Source organism: Acomys russatus, chromosome 6, assembly GCF_903995435.1.
Source record: "Acomys russatus chromosome 6, mAcoRus1.1, whole genome shotgun sequence".
NCBI classification, from domain to species: Eukaryota; Metazoa; Chordata; class Mammalia; order Rodentia; family Muridae; genus Acomys; species Acomys russatus.
The window spans coordinates 844,646-864,422 of NC_067142.1; the positions used below are offsets into that span (position 1 = coordinate 844,646).

Sequence of the window (19,777 nt, forward strand, 5' to 3'; positions counted from 1 at the left end):
TTGAAATGCAAACAAAGCCTCTAATGGCCATGTTTTCTCAAACATCTGAAGAGCTCATGAAAAAAATCACTATCCAGATTACAGAAGCAAAAATTCTGCTTCACTTTTTTTTCACAAAATCTATTCACCGTTCTACTTTCTTTTCTGAAAAGCTTCGCTTCTCACATCACAGACCTGTAAGCTAACAACTCCAGTGTGATTTCTCCATTTTTTCCTATAGATTGTAGAAAAGAAATGAATGAGTGTATGAATGAATGAAAATCTAGAGACTAGCATAAAGGTCATCTGAACTAACACTTAAAGCTCCCAAATTGATTGAGACTCTAGGTATATCACCCATTCATTCCATGACAGGTCTCCTGTTTAGGAACTGATGACAAATATATTATATAATGAACTATCCAGGTGTGTGTGTGTGTGTGTGTGTGTGTGTGTGTGTGTGCGTGTCTGTATGTGTGCTTTAACTTAGTAACAGTTTGTTGATTTTTTTCTGTTATTAATACATTTGTTTGTTTTCTTCACTTTTCTCTTTGGTGTAGTTTTATTCTGTTTTCTTGATATAGGGGAGAATCTTGTAGTATTGTGTTTTTGTCAAAGTTACTTTAAAATAGAAAATAAATAAAAAAGGAAACATACAAAATAAGAAAATGTGAATATGTGTCAGGTACTTTTCTATTCAGAATTTGTCTAACATTAATCTCTGATGCAATTATTAAACAAAGCACTTTGAATCCAAATTCCATATTGCAGTTTTTATTCTTCAGGAAACATGGATCATAGCAGTAGGGAAAAGATGAGTTAATGAATTATTGAAGCTATCTCCTACATGAGCTAACAACAGCTGTTTACACAGAAAAGCTGAATTTCTTTCATTCACTTCTGTATCATGAAGTATATATAGCACCCTCAAAACACTTAGGGAACATGCTCTGGAAGGACTAGAGATAAAAATGGCATAAGTGCTTTCTACATAAAACTTTCAGCGATCTATTTTGCTACAGATAATTATCATTCACATTTGCCAATCTCATGCCATATGTGTGGATCTAGGCCTCTACCTAAACATTCTATATCTCACTGTGGCAGTACATGGCTCTAAGAGCAAGTGCTCAGAAACAGGATGTGAAAATAATGAATCTCATATTCTTATGTCTATTTATATTAAAGAAAGACAAAATCTCAGGAAAATATTTTTGTAGCCATGAGATATCAATCTAGGTAAATGCTTGTATATAGGTGGTGTTTTCAGAACCACATCAGTCCTAAATATAATATCAGTGATTGCTTGAATGCATGTATGAAACAAAATAAAATGCATCATTCTATAGTTTTTCTGATTTATCTTTGTAAAACATATCCAGTGAATTTTGTCATTCAGTAATTGCCCTTTTGGGATATCTATCCTCACTTCTCAAATTCTTTTTCACTGTTGATTTAACTGCTGCTACATATTACTTATCAACTATAATGAAATTATTATAACATATTGACCAAATTTGTATACTTTTTGTATTAAATATCTATAGTTATAACACTGGTAAATCTAAACTTTCTTAGGTTATACAGGAATAAATTATATTTTTATTATGGAACAATGTATGTATATAAAATGATAACAAAAAATGTATATTTGGCAGTATAAAAACAAACAAGTATACACTTTAAAAATTATTTTACTTTATGATTATCAAGAAAATCAAACCTATTAGAATTAATTTTGTTTGCTTTTATAAATTTGATAACATATATACATATTTATTCATTTAAATTCATAGAATAAAATATTGGGTATACATATACTATCAAATTGAAATAGCAAAATCTCCCACATACAAGTAAGAATGCCTAAAGCTTATTTTCTAGTTACAGCAATGTTATAATGTTATTATATATGGTGAGCTAAGATCAGTGCTCAGCTTCTGACAGGGGATAATCCAGTCCTAGGCATCAATGTTAAAGCTAAACAAGCATTAATAGATCATCAGAATAGAATATTTTCTTGTGTGATTTACTAACCTGTGTTTTCTGAAATTTTAAATTATCATTTTCCTCATGTATGTTTGTATGTATGTAGGTATGTATTTAATCACTTTACAGTTTGATCTCAGCTTCCTCCCTCCTTTCCTTCCAGTCCACCTTCTTATCTCTGCCTGCACTTCTCTCTCCTTTCTCTCAGAGAAGGAGAGGCCACCATTGGAGACCAACAAACCCTGGGATATCAAGTAGCAGCAATACCTAATGTATCCGCTTCCATTGGGGCCAACAACAATAATTTTCACTTTTCAGATATGAGATAGGTGACAAGAAAAGTTCTTATTTAAGTTCACATTTGTCAAATACACATGCTGATAGAGTACCCCATCTTGGCACTCTTATGTGATGCAGGCTGCCTCCTTTTCCTTGGGTCAGTTGACCTGAGAATCACAAGGCTGCCTGCCAATTCAACCACTGGCTTTTGCTCTGCTACCTGCACATGATTAACATAAAATTCAGAGAGGGTTTTTCTCCCTTAGGCTTCTAACAGGTTCTCTGGTAGTGGATGCCTAAGCCTACATGACTTCCTCTTTCTTCTGTCCTTAGTGTTTCTTAGTTTTTTACAAGAAGATCCCTTTCTTTGCTGACTTCTGAACTGCATTGAGACATACAGAAGCTGTTTTACCAACCAGCCCCAGATATTCAGGTCAAGAGGGTTTCATTTTGCCAACAGCCTTAAGGACCAAAAGAAATAAAACCCTGAAGCTGTGGAGATGGTTCAGTCATAAGTACTTATCATGTGTGCAGTCCAATTTTGTGTAGATATGACAAAATCTAGGGTTACTAAAGAAAATAGGGAATAAAAATGACAAAAAATGCTTAAACAGATTGTTTTGTGGCAACTCTATGGTATATTTTCTTAATGGATTACTCATGTCAGATGGCTCAGACAACATTGATTGATGCCACCTTATGGCTGATGATCTTAAGTGCTATATAAAAAACACAGGCCTTACAAACAATGAGGATCAAGACAGTAAGCAGGACTACTCCATGGCCTCTGCATCATTTTTTGCCTACAGGTTATTTAACTGTGTGAGTTCCTACCATAATTGCCTTTGAAATTGAGCTGTGAAGTGGAAGTAAAAACAAAATAAACAATTTTCTCAATAATAATAATAATAACAACAACAATAATAATAATAATAGTAATAATAATAATAACAATGTTCAGTTTAAAATACAGGAATTTTAATGAACATTGTTTAATATTCCATATTTTATCATTGTAAAGATCAATTTCATTTTTAATATTTGTGTCTTCCTGTGTTCATTCTGTTGACTATTCATTTATACTTTATAACTTATGACCTGATTTTAGTGTTTTATAACATTGTTCCCAATGGCCTTTGTATATTTTTTTAGTTTGGTTAGAACTGCTGGTAGTTTGTAAAACTAAATGGTTTGCTAGTGCTGGTGTTCATGTTGGAAAGAGTAGTAATTCCAGTTCTTAGTACAATTCATTAGACTTCTACAAACTCTTCCAGTAGCTTCTAAAAGTCAGCACAGTAGTTACAGAACAATATTTTACACACTTTTCATTCATCATGACCCAAAGCCACAACATGTAGAAGGAACACAATAGTGTTTGAGATGAACATAGATTCTTTTTCTGACCAATATTACTGATAAAAATGTAAATCACCCAGATCCCATCTTTAGCTTTCCTCAAGTAAATATATCATTATATAATAAGCCAATAATTTAATTCATTGAATGACTTTTGACATAGATGTAACTAATTCCATTGTATATCTTTAATTTGCAGATAATGTACTACATATCTCTTCAGTTCCTGTATATATACAAGTTTTTAACATTAATGACCATGCTCCAGAATTTTCCAAAGTCTATGAAACTTATGTTTGTGAAAATGCTGAATCTGGTGAGGTAAGCTAAAGGACAGCAATAGATTATCAAAGCCCGAGTAAGACAGCTTTTTATATCTTATGGTTTATAAATATAATATGTAATATAAGCCAATATAGAATACTATACTCAATATTTTATAATAACAAATCATTTCTGTTGTAATCATTGTATTATGTGTACATATATTATGTTATCATATATAAATTACATGCTACGTAACATGTGTTGTATGAGAAAGTTCATTATTATGAGAAGAGCACGGGAGAGTTGGAAAGAAGATATAGTCTGAGTGAGCCAGAAGAGAGACAAATTGGGAAGGAAATAGACAGAGAATCAAAGGGACAGAAAGAGGGAAAGGCAGAGACAATGCAAGAGAGAAAGGAAGAGAGAAAAGTTGGTAGGTTGGTCTTTTCATAGTCTGATACACACCTGGAAGCCACAAGGAATGATGGCAGAGGTTGCTAATCAACCTAGAGCCAGACTTATGAACTAACATTTCTCCCTTTTCCTATAATTAATAAAATGAGTTAAGGAGGAGTGGCAAAAATGAGGTCATTGGGCTGATTTTCCTTAAAGACAAGTTAAAGCCTATAAATATATGTTTATTGCAACCAGCTATTGATTGTCATGCAGCTGGTAAAGAAAGAGAGGGGACAAAAGGAAGAACAACAACATATCTAGATTATATGGTGAAGGGGAAGAAAAAGCCCCTTCCTTGGAATGTTGTGAGTACAAGATGGGGGTGGGGTATGCTAGCCATGTTCTGCAGCAGGTAGGGACTGAAGAGTACTGGGAGAACCTAGAGCTGTTTGTCCTGGGTCTGAAGCACACCCTTACAGACATTTGTTGATAAAAACAGATAAGGGATTAAGAAATCAACCATTTTTGGCCGTTGCAGCAATAGGGCCAAATGGCTGAAATGTTTGCCAAGTCAAAGAAAAGTATTTGCTGCTGTCCAGGGTCTGCGAAATTCTGGGGCTAGGAATAACAATGCAGTTTCTTTGGCACCATTTGTGAAGTTGGATTGGAATACCTCTGGGTATCTACTTCGGCAATTTCATGGATATATTAATCTGGCAGAATGCTGGAATATATATATATGGGCAGCTTGAAAGAATCATGTCAGCAAATGATGCTATTGGCCATTGTTATTGCTTTTCCAACCTTAAAAATCCCCTTGGTTTCCTAATAAGCATGTACTTTCCTCAGATTGTTCCTAAGATTTCCTATCAAGATCAATATACAAAGCACCTTTACCTATCTTCATAAAAAATATATTTTTCTTTAAGACATTCATATCAAAGCCACTATAAATTCTTTCTAAGGATAATGATCATTGCTAGCATTCTACGTCTGTAGATGGTTTTCAAAGGTGATGGTTGAATATAATCTGCTCCAGCAGCAATACCTGAAAGTGATCAAGCATTGTTATTGTGTATGCTAATGACAGTGCCTAGATAGGGGCTGGAAGCCCCCTGTATAGTACTCATACAATTCACATTTTAAGGTTATTAAAAATACCACAAAGATAACAAGAAGAGCTATGCTCTATAACAGCATGAAGTCCTTAGGCCATCTAGTTCTGTGCATATGCCTCACCAAGACTTGCCCATTGTGGGTTTCCTAATTGGTGAGCCACATTCCATGAGTTCTAGACTTATTTACTTTTACTCTTGCATGGAAACCATCAATGTTATCATTATCATTGTTGTGAAATACACATATTTTGTGTTATAGTATAGCAGAGGCTTGGGAAAAAACTTTGGGTTAAAATAATGAATATTCTTTGATATGAGCTTAAGAAAGGCAGAAGCATGACAGATCTTTCTGACATCTGAGAAACCGTAACATGAGTGTCCTAAGGAAGGACAAAAACCTCCTGTAGAGAAGCATGGTAAAGCTCATTGTGCATAATGTTAGTATCATTACACAACATAAAAGAGTCCCTTTATTCAGAAGACTGGATGTATATGAGTCTAACACAATGAGAAACATTTTAAGTTTATATTTAAAAGAAAAATAAAAGAAAATTGAAAATCTTGGGCTTCTCAGTGTAAAGAGATACAAAAGGAGATGAGCAGAGAAATGGTTTTGAGTTTACAGCATATAGAATTATGCTAAATGGTGATAGGAATAGCTACCACCAGGTATCGTCACAAGGTAGCACAGAGTAAGCATGGGGTTACATTTAGAGGCACAGTGTTACTGCCATGAATGCAGAGGAAACTCAGGGATTCATTTAGACCACTCTTCCAAAGGCTCAGTTAAGAGAAGAGCTTCAGCATAAATTTAGATAATTGAATAGCCTCTTCCATATTATTTAGAATGGTGGCAGGTGGTTCCTCCAAAGATCTAGAAATTACCATTCCTCCTCTATATGCAGGACAAGTTCCTACCATATAAGTATAGATTTGCCTCCCAACCCCTTTGGACAAAATTTTATTCAGTGGTCCTGCATGGTAAAAGTAGTGATATCTGGCAATGGGTCATAGGAGAAGTATTTAGTCTCTATAACCTATCCTGTGAATATAATGTTATTTACATCTCCCCTATGGACACCCACTGAAGGAGAGATCCTCGGTGTAGGTTTGTTTGGTCTTGGAGAAGACAAAGGTACTTGGGGATGGCATGTAGATTGTAGCTGGAATTTTTCCATTCCACTATTGAAGAAACAGGCTTCTAGTTGATAGAAACTCAGAGACATCTCTGAGCAGTAACCAGAGACCGGACAAAAGGAAGAGCCAAGAAGTCTAATACTTTGTATGGCATGCATCAAAAACCTTTAATAGTGGACATATGCCTGTGTTCAAATATTTGATTAGTGAATGCCATAAATATGATATCACTCTTTGTGTATTTTACAAAAGAAAAAAGTAGTTGAATTAGAATTACCTCTCATCTCAAACTGAAATAAGTTAACATTCTTTTATTCTTTGAGTTGCATCTAAGAGGGCAATTCAAATACATATTGCCTCTAATATATTATGTATAATAATCTATATATACTAGTACTTAAATTACATATACATATATAAACTACATGATCTATATGTAGATTGATATGAAAAAAATCTAGGTACTAATCTCTATAGCAGGCAGAATAGCTCTAAGAGAAGTTCAAGGAACAATGTTTGGTGCATTCTAATACTGACTGATCTTAATTCTCATGCGAAACTATATATCAGTATTTATAAAATTAAGTCAGTGACAGAATTTCTTCCAAAAACTCACTGTTAAGATTAACTAAAAAAAATATCTAAATCATGCCCTAAGTCATGGCTGAGTTCAAAGGAAAACATTTATTTTTAAATTCTGCAAGTTAAAAGAATGGATTGTCATCATAAAATTAAAAAATAATTATATAGAGAGAATTAAATGTAACACAACAAGGAGGTTTAGACAAAATTCTGCCCAGAGAGAAAAAAGAATACTAAAATTCATAGCTATCAAAATTTGCTATAATTTGGTCTTATCCTGTCACTTCTTTCCTAAAGCCATGATCAATTTTTGTTTATATTTAGGTCTTATATTTCATTACTGATAACTTTATAAATTTCCAAGCACCCAGTAGGCTTCAGTTAGCTCAATATAATAGTTTGCATAACTATTAAATTAAGCACAAGCACAATTTTAGATTAATATTTGCTCAATAAAATTGGTAATTTCCATGTTACAGTTTAAGAATAAATAATGTGAGAATATTAATATCCAGATCAGGTCTACACTGCTGCCCTGATGAGGTGCACAGCCTACTCTCATTAGTGATGCAGCAAATAGATGAGGGGCAGGAATATCTCTTCCACTCTGATGTCATCAGTGCCATCTCCCATTTGCCCATGTCACCTCAAAGCAGATAAGTAGTGAGGCCAGCTCACCTATGCCCTGTAACCAGGGTCATATTTACTGTGCTGTGCAGGCAGGATGTAAGGCCTGTTCTCCTGAGTGCTGAAGCTGGTGAGAGACACTGACAACTCTCTTGCTTTAATGATTCCAGTGACAGTCTCCTACATGCAATTCTTCCAGAAGTAGGGTATCTATTTTTTTAAACTGAGCTCATTTTACTTGTTCCTAGGAAGAAAAGTGCATTTTCATTAGTTCTATTTTAAAGTATTACAAAAAAAAAAAAAAAAAAAAAAAAAAAAAAAAAAACCCACACACACACAAGCACACACTCAGCCATGCTTCTCCTTTTCTCAAGCATTCCTTTACCATTGGGAAACATTTTCAACAAAGTTTAATACACAACCTCACAAAGAATAGTTGACAATTTACATACCATCAAAGTAAACATGACTCATACAATTTGTCATCGGTCATGCTTCACTTCCACAAATGAACACACAACAATGTGAACAGAAACAGTCTGAACACCATCCTAGGCTAATCTCACAAGAGAAAGTTTTCTTTGTGAGGAAGTATTAGAATTGTAGAGATGTCCAAAAGCTCTTGAAATGTCAGTCTATGTGAGCCTGCAAAAGAATCTTAAAAGTTACAATGTCAGTCATAACCTAATGTCTTAGTTTATAGAACCTGCAAGTAGCCAAAATATGATTAAGAATACTATAATCCTAAAATCCTGCTCACATTAACCTAAACAAATCATAAAAGTATTTTAAATAAAAGTACTGTTTTGATATCATAATATCCACACTTATTATCATAAGCATAGGTTGTATAAAACTTTTCTTTATATCATATATTTAAGTAATTATGATTTAATTAGAAACAAGTTATGAGGAAAATATAAATCAGTATGGGAATATCAGGTACCAATTGCTTTTATTTCATAGTCCTTTGCTCTGCATGCATGTGGAGAAATAGATGTTCATTGAAGTATAACTTATTAATTCAGATCTTCACTCTTACAATTAAGAAAACTTTTACATGTAACGCTGTTAAAAGCATTTTGATTATAGAAAATAGAATTCAATTTACTTTAAATTACGGAATTAATAACAATCACACTGCACTGTGCGATCATGGCTAGCATAACTTTTTCTGAATGTAATGAACATGCTTATGTTTTGACATAAAAAAATTGAGAACTTATTTGCTTATATTTGCATTTCTTTACATTTTTATGATATGAAATAGAGGCTGAAACTTTTGGGAAGACTTTGCCTACTATCTTTGTGGGTCAAAGGCAATCATACATTTCCTGTGATTTAAAAGCATTATGTCTGAATATCGTTACAAAACTCATTAAATTATCAAATAATGTAATATATCTACAAAAATATGTGTTAAAAGGAAGTATATATCATCATGACTGCATTTGTGATTCATAATGACTGTCAGTCAAATAAGCAATAAGAATAAAGAAGGAAGTAAATGATAAATATAGAGATGTGCACTATCTCTAATGATACTAAAGAAACTTTAAGAAAAAGTGTAAGTAAAAATAGTGTTGAATAATTTACAATTCGCAATAGCAGCAATCAACTTTCTTAATATTTTTTAGAGAATTCAAACCATCAGTGCAATAGATAGAGATGAATCCATAGAAGATCACCATTTTTACTTTAGTCACTCTGCGGAAGATATAAAGAACTCAAGTTTTACGCTAATAGACAATCAAGGTAACTACTTATTGGGATTTTGATGCAATCAATGATATTTTATTCCAGTGAGTTTGTGGAACTGATTGTTTTATTATTCTTAAAACATGATACTACTGAGAAATATAACAAAAGATTGATGGTCAAATGAAAATTAACTGAGACACTGGTATCCTATTTCCTCACATTTCTTTCATCTAAAAACACAGTTAGAATAATCAGTAAGATGGGCTAGAGATACAATGGCTTTGCCTTTAGTATGTAAGGCTATAATTTTCATCCACAGCACCTCAACTGTGAACTTAAAATAGAAAGCTATCCATAATTATAAGATTTTGGAAAATCTGATAGGCTCTCAACTATTACTATGGTTGTGACATCACTTGACTTTTGCTTATTGACACAATTATTTACCAAAGTAAAAAGAAATAACTGATAGTCTATATTTATATTGCAATGAGATTAGCTTGAGCTAATTATGAATATCTAACAAAGGTAATTAGGTTACATAAATATAATATTTAAGTAAATCACCAAGACTGTTATTAATCAAGGATTAGCTATTCTGATGTTAGGATTTTGTTTATAAAGGCAGACTTCCTTCAACTTTTATGTAAAATTGATAAATTATAAAAATATTTTGTTTTCATTTTTCATTATCTACCTTTAGCACGATTTTCCATTACTAGATATGTATTTTAATTTGTTTATACCTAAAATTTATGAATTAGACAAATAGTTGGAATGAAATGAATGCTGTTTTGTTCTTATCAATTTGGTTTTATGGATACAGATATTATTTAGGGAAATGGGAAGGTGTCGTGCTTTGATTTCTATTGCTATAATAAAATACAGACTGAAACCAACTTGACTAGAAAAGCATTTATTTTTCTTTCAATTTATCTTGGTGGGAGGCAGAGCAGGAAATTGAAGCAGAAACCAAAGAAGAACATGGCTTACTGGCATGCTTTACTCTGGCTTGCTCAGCTCTTTCTTATAAAGACAAGACTCATCTACCTATGGCCCTGGGTGCTTCTACTAGAAATCACAAAAACACACCAACAAGCTAAGCTAATTGAAACATTCCTTGATTGTGTCTTCTTTTTCTACATTACGTCAACCTGAAAAGCAAAACTAATTATTTCAGAGGCTACTGCATGTTAAAACAAAAACCAAAATGAACAACTAACAGACAAAAAAAAAAAAAAAAATTAGAAAGGGACAACTGAAATTTTGAGAAAAGAAAACAGCATAAATGTCATTTTGAATATTTGGCATTTAGAGAAAATTTTTACATAAATGGACATACTCATTGTTCACTTTCACTAATATATTAAAATTATACTATTTTTTGCATATTCTTACATTGGTAAATGAATTGAGGTAACAAGTGATGAACACATGTTAGGAATTTTGTTTGAAATGGGTTTCCATATTTTTTATTCCATAATTTATATGAAATTTTATATGAAATGTCTTCTGAAAGAGTGCCACATGCAGTTCTCTCAAATTAATGTGAGAGCTAGAGCATACGTTTATTCCTAATAGCCCTGCTAATACTGATTTATAAGTGCAGAAACGTTTTCCGTTATACCTGTATTTTCTAAGTCTTTTGAGAACAGATTAAAATAATTCATCTAATAATATAATTCATGTTTAAAAAATTTCAAAATGATTTCAGGCTTGACATTTTAATATAAAATTTCATTTTTTATTTACACAAGTCTGATTGCATTTAAGTATCATTGCAATTTAACTGCATTGTACAGATTTGTTCTATATTGAACAAATTGTGAATGTGGATTTCTGTTTTAGATAACACAGCTAGAATTCTGACTAACAGAACTGGTTTCAGACTTAAAGAAGAACCTGTCTTTTACATGATCATCTTGATTGCTGATAATGGAATCCCATCTCTTACAAGCACAAACACCCTCACTATACAAGTCTGTGACTGTGGAGACAGTGGCAGCACAAAGACTTGTACTAACAAGGGACTTCTCTTTATCTTGGGATTCAGGATGGAAGCAATAATTGCCATACTGATATGCATTATGGTAATATTTGGTAAGTTATATTGAATGGCACAATCTTAATTTCCAAAAATCACTATAAACATGTGAGGAGGGTAAATAGAAAATATGTTCTGTAAGTGTTTATTTGCTCTAAACAGGTTTATAATTTAAAACCAAATAGATTTGATTATAATAACGTTAATTTCTTAAATGCTCCAATTAAAATTAGAAAATTATTTATTAGAAGTTCTTTGTTCAAATTTTGTGTTACAGTAACTAAAATTATAGAATGACTATGATAACTATTTCAATTTTAATATAAAGTATTTATTCAATTTACATTTTTAATTTATTTTATTTGAAAACTGTCATATAATGATGACACAATACAACATTACATTACAGAATGATCACATAAGTGTTATCAAAAAATTATGACATTCATTTATTATTTATTTGTTGAAAGCACATGATCATTTTAATAAGTTAAAATATCTAATACTTTATTATTAACTATGAATGTGTTCATATAAAACAAGGCTTCACAAATATACTTCCTAGCTGACTATTTACATAAAATAATGCTTTCTAGGATCATTCATGTTATACAAAGGTTATCTTCACTTATGTTTTATTTTTTATTAACTTGTTTATTATTATTATTATTATTATTATTATTATTATTATTATTATTATTATTATTATTATTATTATTGACATGATTCTCTGGGCAGCCTTGGTGATCCTAGACTTACTTTGTAAACAAAGCTGGCCTCAAACTCACAGAAATCCACAAACCTCTGCCTCCTTGAGTACTGCGATTAAATGGCTGGGTTTATACTCAACTTTTCTTCATATTTTAAGGTCATTAATTGAGGAGTCTTTGCAGGTATAAGTCAGGAAAATGAAATGTAAAATGAGAGAATGAAAACTCATATGAGATTGACATTTTAAACATTAATCAAGACATCTAAAGAGTCTGATGCCAGGCATGCTCTTGAAAGCAAATTTAAGCACAGTACAATTTGGGGAAAAAGTTTCCTGATATAATACCATAATGTGTGAACAAGGAAAGATATTTACATTGAAACTTGGTTCATGGTAAATATCATTACCTCCAGGAAGGTGATAATAATAATAGCCTAGCTATAGCACCTTAAAGGCCCAAGAAAGGTTCTCTCTTGATCTCAGTCAAACAGATAGTGAAGTCAACTCATTCTAGTCGTTAAAAATTGGAGGAGGTAACAAGTAATATAAGTGTCATTTCAATTAATAGCTACCTCTGGTCCTCTTTGTTCTCTTCCCTATGGCCTGTCAATGCACTCTTGCCAGGGAGAAGTATTTCAGAAGCTGACAACAGAGTCCATTTCATAAAGTCCCCTTTTCTCTTACTAGGGGATCCACATGAATACTAAGTTTCCCATTAGCTACATCGTTTTAGGGGGCCTAGGTGCAGTGCATGCAATGTCCTTGGTGTGTGTTTCACTCTGTGACCTGACTAGTAGGTTTTGTTGGTTTTCTTGTGAAGCTCCTTTCACCAAGTTCTTTTCTTCTCCCCAATTTTCTGAAAGATTCCCTATGCACCACCCAAAGTTTGGAAGTGAATCTCAGCATGTGTTTTGAGGTGTTGCTGAGAAGAGTCTCTCACAGAACAGTTTTGCTTTACTCCTATCTACACGCATAGCAGAATATCATTGATAGTGTCAGCATATGGTTCTCTCCCATGGGGTTGATCTTGCATTGGGAGCAAAGATTGTTTGGAACTTCCCACCATCTCTGCTGTATCTGTTCTATCTTTACCCCTGCACATCTTGTAGGCAGGAAAGAACAATTTTTTCTGTCCAGTATTTTATTAAGAAAGTCTGTATGCTTAACATTCTGTTTTTTTTGGAGCTTGGTGAGGACAAATATCTTTGTGCTGTGCTTCCAACAAATAATATTCCACTTTGTACACACACACACATACACACACACACACACACACACACACACACATTGTTTTTAAATTTCCTGTATTATTAGTATTATCAGTATGCCCAGGTAGTAATCAATTAAAACACAGACACTTGTTTTGTTTTAAAGTAGCCTTAGTTAACCTGGGGCAAGGCAGATATTAATCCACTAAACAACAACCTGTCATGGGATGCCATCCGCTTCTAATAACTTTTATTAATGTACCTTCTTTCCATATTCCCAATACTTGCTAATGTTCTGGGCCAGATCTCCATCCATGCCTGCCATGTGTTTTCCATCTAACCCATGGCAGCTTTCCTATTGTCTTCCTCTGTGGTTTCTTTCCTTCCTCCTCATGGTGGTTTGTCTTCTCTTTCAGGTCTTTCTCTTCTTCTTTCCAGAATTCCTCTCTCTTCTAACTCTGGGAACCTTAGCCACACCTATCTCCTTTGCCCTGCCCAGGTGGGACAGTTTTATATTAATCAAAAGGTGGGTCACACAGATAGCAAGCAATAATTAGCAACAAAATACATCCAACAACAATTCCATTTTTCCGTGAATTTAGGGTTCAGTTAGTGAAATCTTGTCCACTATTCCTTGGAATTTAGTTATTATTAACTCTTTCTAGTGAACTTTTTCCACAAAGTCTAGACAAACACCTTGTAGCTAAGGACATTTGAATCCCACCCACTACAAACTTTATGGAAAAAAGTTCAGTTCCTTTTTCCTTATTAGTTGTTAGTAACTTAATTTCCCAATTCTTGGCTCTGTGTCTTTTTCTCTGCACTATTTTGGAGAGGGTAAGGAGAAGTATGATTAAGACTAAGCCCATTGCAAAAAAATTCATAAACACCAAAACAAAGCCAAAAAAAAAAAAAAAAGAAAAATTCAGGAGCCTACTGCCATGCTATCTTGGAAAGGGATGATAGCTTTTTTAAATTTTATTATTTTTCTAGCCATTTAACTCCATTTTGAATCCCAGTCTAGAAGAATGTCAGCCTTCTAGTCCCTCTTCTCCAACCATCCACCTGTACGTAGCCATCTTGGCTCTGGCCCATGGACTCTCTCTGGGAGCTATACCCCCCCTTTCAGACTATAGCAAAATATGCTTTTAAAAAGTGGGAATACCTGCCCCATGTAAAGTTCCACTCGTTGCTTTTAAATTATCATTATTATCTGTACTATCAGTATGCCTGGCTACTGACATCAAGACACTAACACTTGTTGCATTTTAAAGTACCCTTAATTAACCTGGGGCAGGGAAGATATTTATCTCATAAACTACTTCCCATAGTGGGGTAGATATCCCATGTCATTTGCTGCTAATAACTTCTATTATGGTACCTTCCATCCATAATCCTAAATACTTGCTAATGTTCTTCACCTGGTCCAAATCTCCATCCTTGCCTGCTACATGTTTCTCTTCCATCTAACCCATGGCAGCCTTCTTCTTCTCTTCTTCTGGAGTCTCTGTCTTTCCTCCTTGTGGTGTTTTTTTCTTCTCCTTTGGGTCTTTTTCTTCTTCTTCCTAGGATACCTCTCTCTTTCTAAGCCTGGGAACCTTAGCCACACTTTTCTCCTCTGTCCTGCCCAATTGGGATGTTTTTTTCTTAATCAAAAGGCGGGTCACAGTAAGAGCAATCAGTAATTAGCACCAAAATACATTAGACCATCCCCTGACACACACACACACTCACACACACACACACACACACACACACACACTTTGGATTCCATAGTCTTATCTATCGTGAATATGGCTAGAGTGCACATAAAAGTTTAGATATCTTCAGCAGTATTAATGACTTGGAAGTTGAAAAGACTGGTGATCTTGCAAAGTTCTACTCTTTAACACACACACACACACACACACACACACACACACACATGCACACGCAAACAGCTCACAGCTATTTCTGACTCTAGCCCCATAGAGATCTGATACACTCGACCGGCCGTCTGAATGATGAACTTACACAGACTTGCAAAGATTCAGTCACAATTTATACACATAAATATAGATAAATAAATCTTTATAAGGTGATTTTAATTATTAATAATATCCCTCAATTCATGTCTAGAATATCAAATTAATATTTCCTTATGAATTTTATAATATTTTGAGAAGTCTTGGTATATACATTTTAACTGTTTTGTAGAATTCTGTTGGCTCTGTTTTTTACCAATTAAACTTTATTATACAACCCAATTAGCTTACACAAGAAGGAAAAAAGGTTAAAGGGACAAAACAGTGAATCTTCCGGTATCCATTCCACGGGACAGGTCCTTAGGTGTCACTCTGGCCCACTTGCTGGTCAGGCCTGTTCGTTGCTCCACACAGGCTCAAGCCCAGGCTGAACTTGTTGTTTCTCCTCCCCACCTGCCTGAGTCACATGGGAAGGGTGGTCTCCTTCTCCTGTTGAGGGTCAATTAGAAAAACAATAGCCCATTTGGGATTCCCAAGTCTGCTTCCTGAATTCCAAGCCCAGGATTGCTCCACTCAGTCTGTCACAAACACTCATGGGGTGCCTCAAGGGTAAAGTTCACCAAGACTGCTTCCACCTGTGGCAAAGCTTAACCTTTTTCACAGAAGTCATCAGCAAAAACATGATGTCCTTGAGTTTTCTTCTTTTATTTTGTAGACTTAATTGGTAAAATCTGCTTTCTCTATTTTTTTTAGCCTACAAAGTTCTCATTTCTCCTGAGTAGATTCTCCTTGGTAGATTACATCTTCTAGGAATTCATTCACTTTTTCCACAATTCCATTTCTTCAATATATACTTTTTTCACAGTAGTCTGATACTATTTCATCTTTTCTGTTTTACTGGCTACATTGTCCTCTTTTTCTCTTATATTTAAGTCCCATCTCCATTTTCTATTAGACACATTGCCTATTATATATCTCTTGGATTATTGGTGATACACAAACACAAATTCAAAAAACTGATATATTTAGTTATTTTGTTTTTAAATTAAAAGGCATTCTGAAATTGTGCTGTGTCTATATGTTCTAAAAATTATCACTAATAGTAGCTAATGTTTTTGGCTAATTGGTTGTATGATTTAGATACCTGATAATTTTTAATTTATGAAACTGCTATTATATATCAGATTCCAAATGAGAATGTCCTTTTGGATTGATTCGCATGTGGGTATTTTCTGTTTTCAAGGAGAAATGATGTGATAGCCTTATATTTTTCAGTTGTCATAAATCGTTAATGTAAATATGTGATTTTCATAAGAATAAAGTCTATCAATAAACACTCAGTTTTTTAAATAAGGTCTTATATATAAATAACGTTATTACATACACATAGTTTGTAGTGTATAATACTATAAAAAATATAAAATAGCCTATAAATACTAACTTAAAATATAATTGTGGTATTAGGTTGCCTCAAAGAATACCAAATGATGCCCTTCTGAACTTTCATTCGTATGGATAATTAATTGGTCACTAAGTACATCCAGATTGGAAAATATTCTATTACTGTACTTTTTTTTATTAATACTGAAACAAAACTTTGAGTTTTAAATTGAGCAAGAGCCAAAACAGTTCTCTCTATTTCATTTCTTGTCCTTCTTTACCATCAGGCAGAATGATGGATACACTTCCCATATCATTTTTCAAGTCTTATTTATTTCTTTAGAATCATCTAGTTTAGGGTGATATATTGGATATGTATCAAGGGCAAGGACTCCAAAAATTTCCATTATTTTGCATGAGTTAATTAAGATTATTATGTCCTTTTCCCACCAGGGTTTATCTTTTTGATGCTTGTTCTGAAACAGCGACGAAAGCAGTCCTTATTTCCAGACAAAGGTGAAGATTTTAGAGAGAATATATTTTGCTATGATGATGAAGGTGGTGGGGAGGAAGATTCAGAGGCCTTTGATATCGTAGAGTTGAGACGTAGTACTGTCGTGAGAGACAGAAAGCCACGGAGGAGCAAGAGCGCAGAGATCAGGAGCCTGTACCGGCAGTCCCTGCAGGTGGGCCCAGACAGTGCCATATTCCGAAAATTCATCCTGGAAAAGCTGGAAGAAGCTAACACAGATCCGTGTGCTCCCCCCTTTGACTCACTACAGACTTTTGCCTTTGAGGGCACAGGATCATCAGCTGGCTCTCTGAGCTCCTTGGGATCCAGAGGCACTGATCATGAAGATGATTTTGATTATCTTAACGATTTGGGACCTCGCTTTAAAAGATTAGCATGCATGTTTGGTTCAGCAGCACAGTCATACAATTAAAGCGTCCCAATGACAGCATGCAGGAAGTATTAAGGTATATTTACATGAAATGATAGGCCTTTTGGAAAATTACTTACTTTGGCCTTCCATCTAGTACGAGTCCTGCTTTATAAAATTATGATCTTTTTCAGTGCACACTCATGGTCATTTCCTGTTCAGCACAGATATTGGAAGGGGAGCTGTCAATCAGATTTCATATATCTCTGCAAACAACTACTAGCGTATCACTGAGACAATCCTCTGGAACTTTTCCATATAAATCAATGCATATTCTCAACAATTCTGGAAGACAATATGCAAAATGTACAAAATAAAGTTTTATGCACAGATTTTCTCATCTATTCATTTCTTTCTTTTTTTTTTTTTTTTTTTTTTTTTTTTTTTTTTTTTTTTACAAAGAATGAAGATGCTCTGTGCACCAAGTTCTTGATTCTGTGTGGAATCCAATGTTAACACCTTGTTGGTTTCATAAAGGTATACACATATTTTCTTTATATGAGTAAGCATTTTTCTGAATGAGGTTCTATAAATGACTTTACTCTGAAACTTTTCCAGTGTTTGCAAAGATTAGTCTTTAGCACAATAAATTTGGTGTTATTTAATATATGAACTAATTAGAGTTATGTAGTAAATTGTATTGATATGGTTATTCTGAAATTGTTTAAAGAAAAAGACTAGAAGATATTTTTTGGAGATTTTTTAAAAGGATAAATTTTTCAACAATTCTAAATGCCTGTTCTTTTCATGTAAAACTACAATAAAAATACATGTAAACATTAACTAGTGATGAATTTATTATGGTGCAACAGATTGGAAACTGCAGAAAATTTAGGACATTTTTTTCTATTAGATCTGAAATAGCTACATGCTAACACTGTTACATTAAAATTTCAGTTACTATTTACTCAGTTTATAATCAACTGGTCTCTCATTCTCTATTTGTACAAATAATGGGTGAGGCCAATATTTGCATTTCTTTTACTGTTAGGAGCTTAGCATGTGATGGATTACTCAGTGTAACTTTTTATTATTGAATTTGAAATTAGAAACAATGGAAATTTCTTATTACAGCATTGTGGAGGAGTTAAATGCTAACCTGTTAGACATAAAACTTCAGAGTAAATTAGACTACAGGGCAATGATAATAAAACCTGGAAATTTTAATTGACTTTTATGGTATGTTTCTTATTATATTCAAATCAAATGGAGTTCAAATTTGATATTTCAATAGGAAATAATGCACTGAGTATACTGCTCTTCCAATTGTTGTATGCTACAAATTTTATTAAGTATATGACCTTAAACTAAACAATGTATATTTATATGAAATCTTTCAGTTAATTTTGTATGTAATAGAGCAGTTGAATAGTTATATTTTTTCATTCTATCCTGAAACATAAATGTCCATATCATACAATAAAAGGAAAGAATATTAGGATTTTAAGAATCATTGTTTATTTCACTGACTTTATTACTTTATTAGCCCATGAAGGAGTAACATTTGAACTAAAATTGTTAAAACAGTAAAAGAATTTGAGACATTGTAAACTATGAGAAATCATTACATATTAAATGTAGGGAAAATACAGAAACCATATAACTAGACAAGAGGAAACAATATCCCAACACATAATAATCAAGACATGAAATGTACAGAACAAAGGAAGACCATTAAAAACTGAAAATAAAAAAAGGCAAGTAACATATCATAGAAAACCTATCAGAATCTCATCTGACTTATCAGCAGTGACAATAAAAGATAGAAGGGCCTTGGCATAAATCTTGTAAACCCTAAGAGACAACAGATGCCAGACCAGACTACTACACCAAGCAAAACTTTCAATTACCATAGATGTAGAAAACAAGATATTCCTTGACAGAACTAAATAAACAATATCTATGCACAAATTCAGCCTTACAGAATATTCTAGAAAGAAAGCTCCTACCTGAACAGGCTAACTCCACCCCCAAACAACACAGGATATAAATAAATTCACTACATCCAAACCAAATGTAGAAAAGCAAACAAACACACTACCACAACCAACATCAAAATAGAAGGAAGTAACTGTCACTGCTCATTAATTTCTCTCA

The 19,777-nt window shown here is 33.4% G+C and overlaps 1 protein-coding gene across 1 annotated transcript in view; it reads left to right on the forward strand.

The window, feature by feature from the left end:
* Cdh19 (cadherin 19) overlaps positions 1–17,896 on the forward strand; it is a 64,437-nt gene extending 46,541 nt beyond the window's left edge. The window contains exons 8-11 of the mRNA XM_051147200.1: positions 3,803–3,924; positions 9,368–9,485; positions 11,280–11,531; positions 17,193–17,896. Of these exons, the coding sequence (XP_051003157.1) occupies positions 3,803–3,924; positions 9,368–9,485; positions 11,280–11,531; positions 17,193–17,683 (983 nt within the window). The 3' untranslated portion in view covers positions 17,684–17,896. The remainder of the gene's footprint in view (positions 1–3,802; positions 3,925–9,367; positions 9,486–11,279; positions 11,532–17,192) is intronic.
* Positions 17,897–19,777: the final 1,881 nt, after the last annotated feature.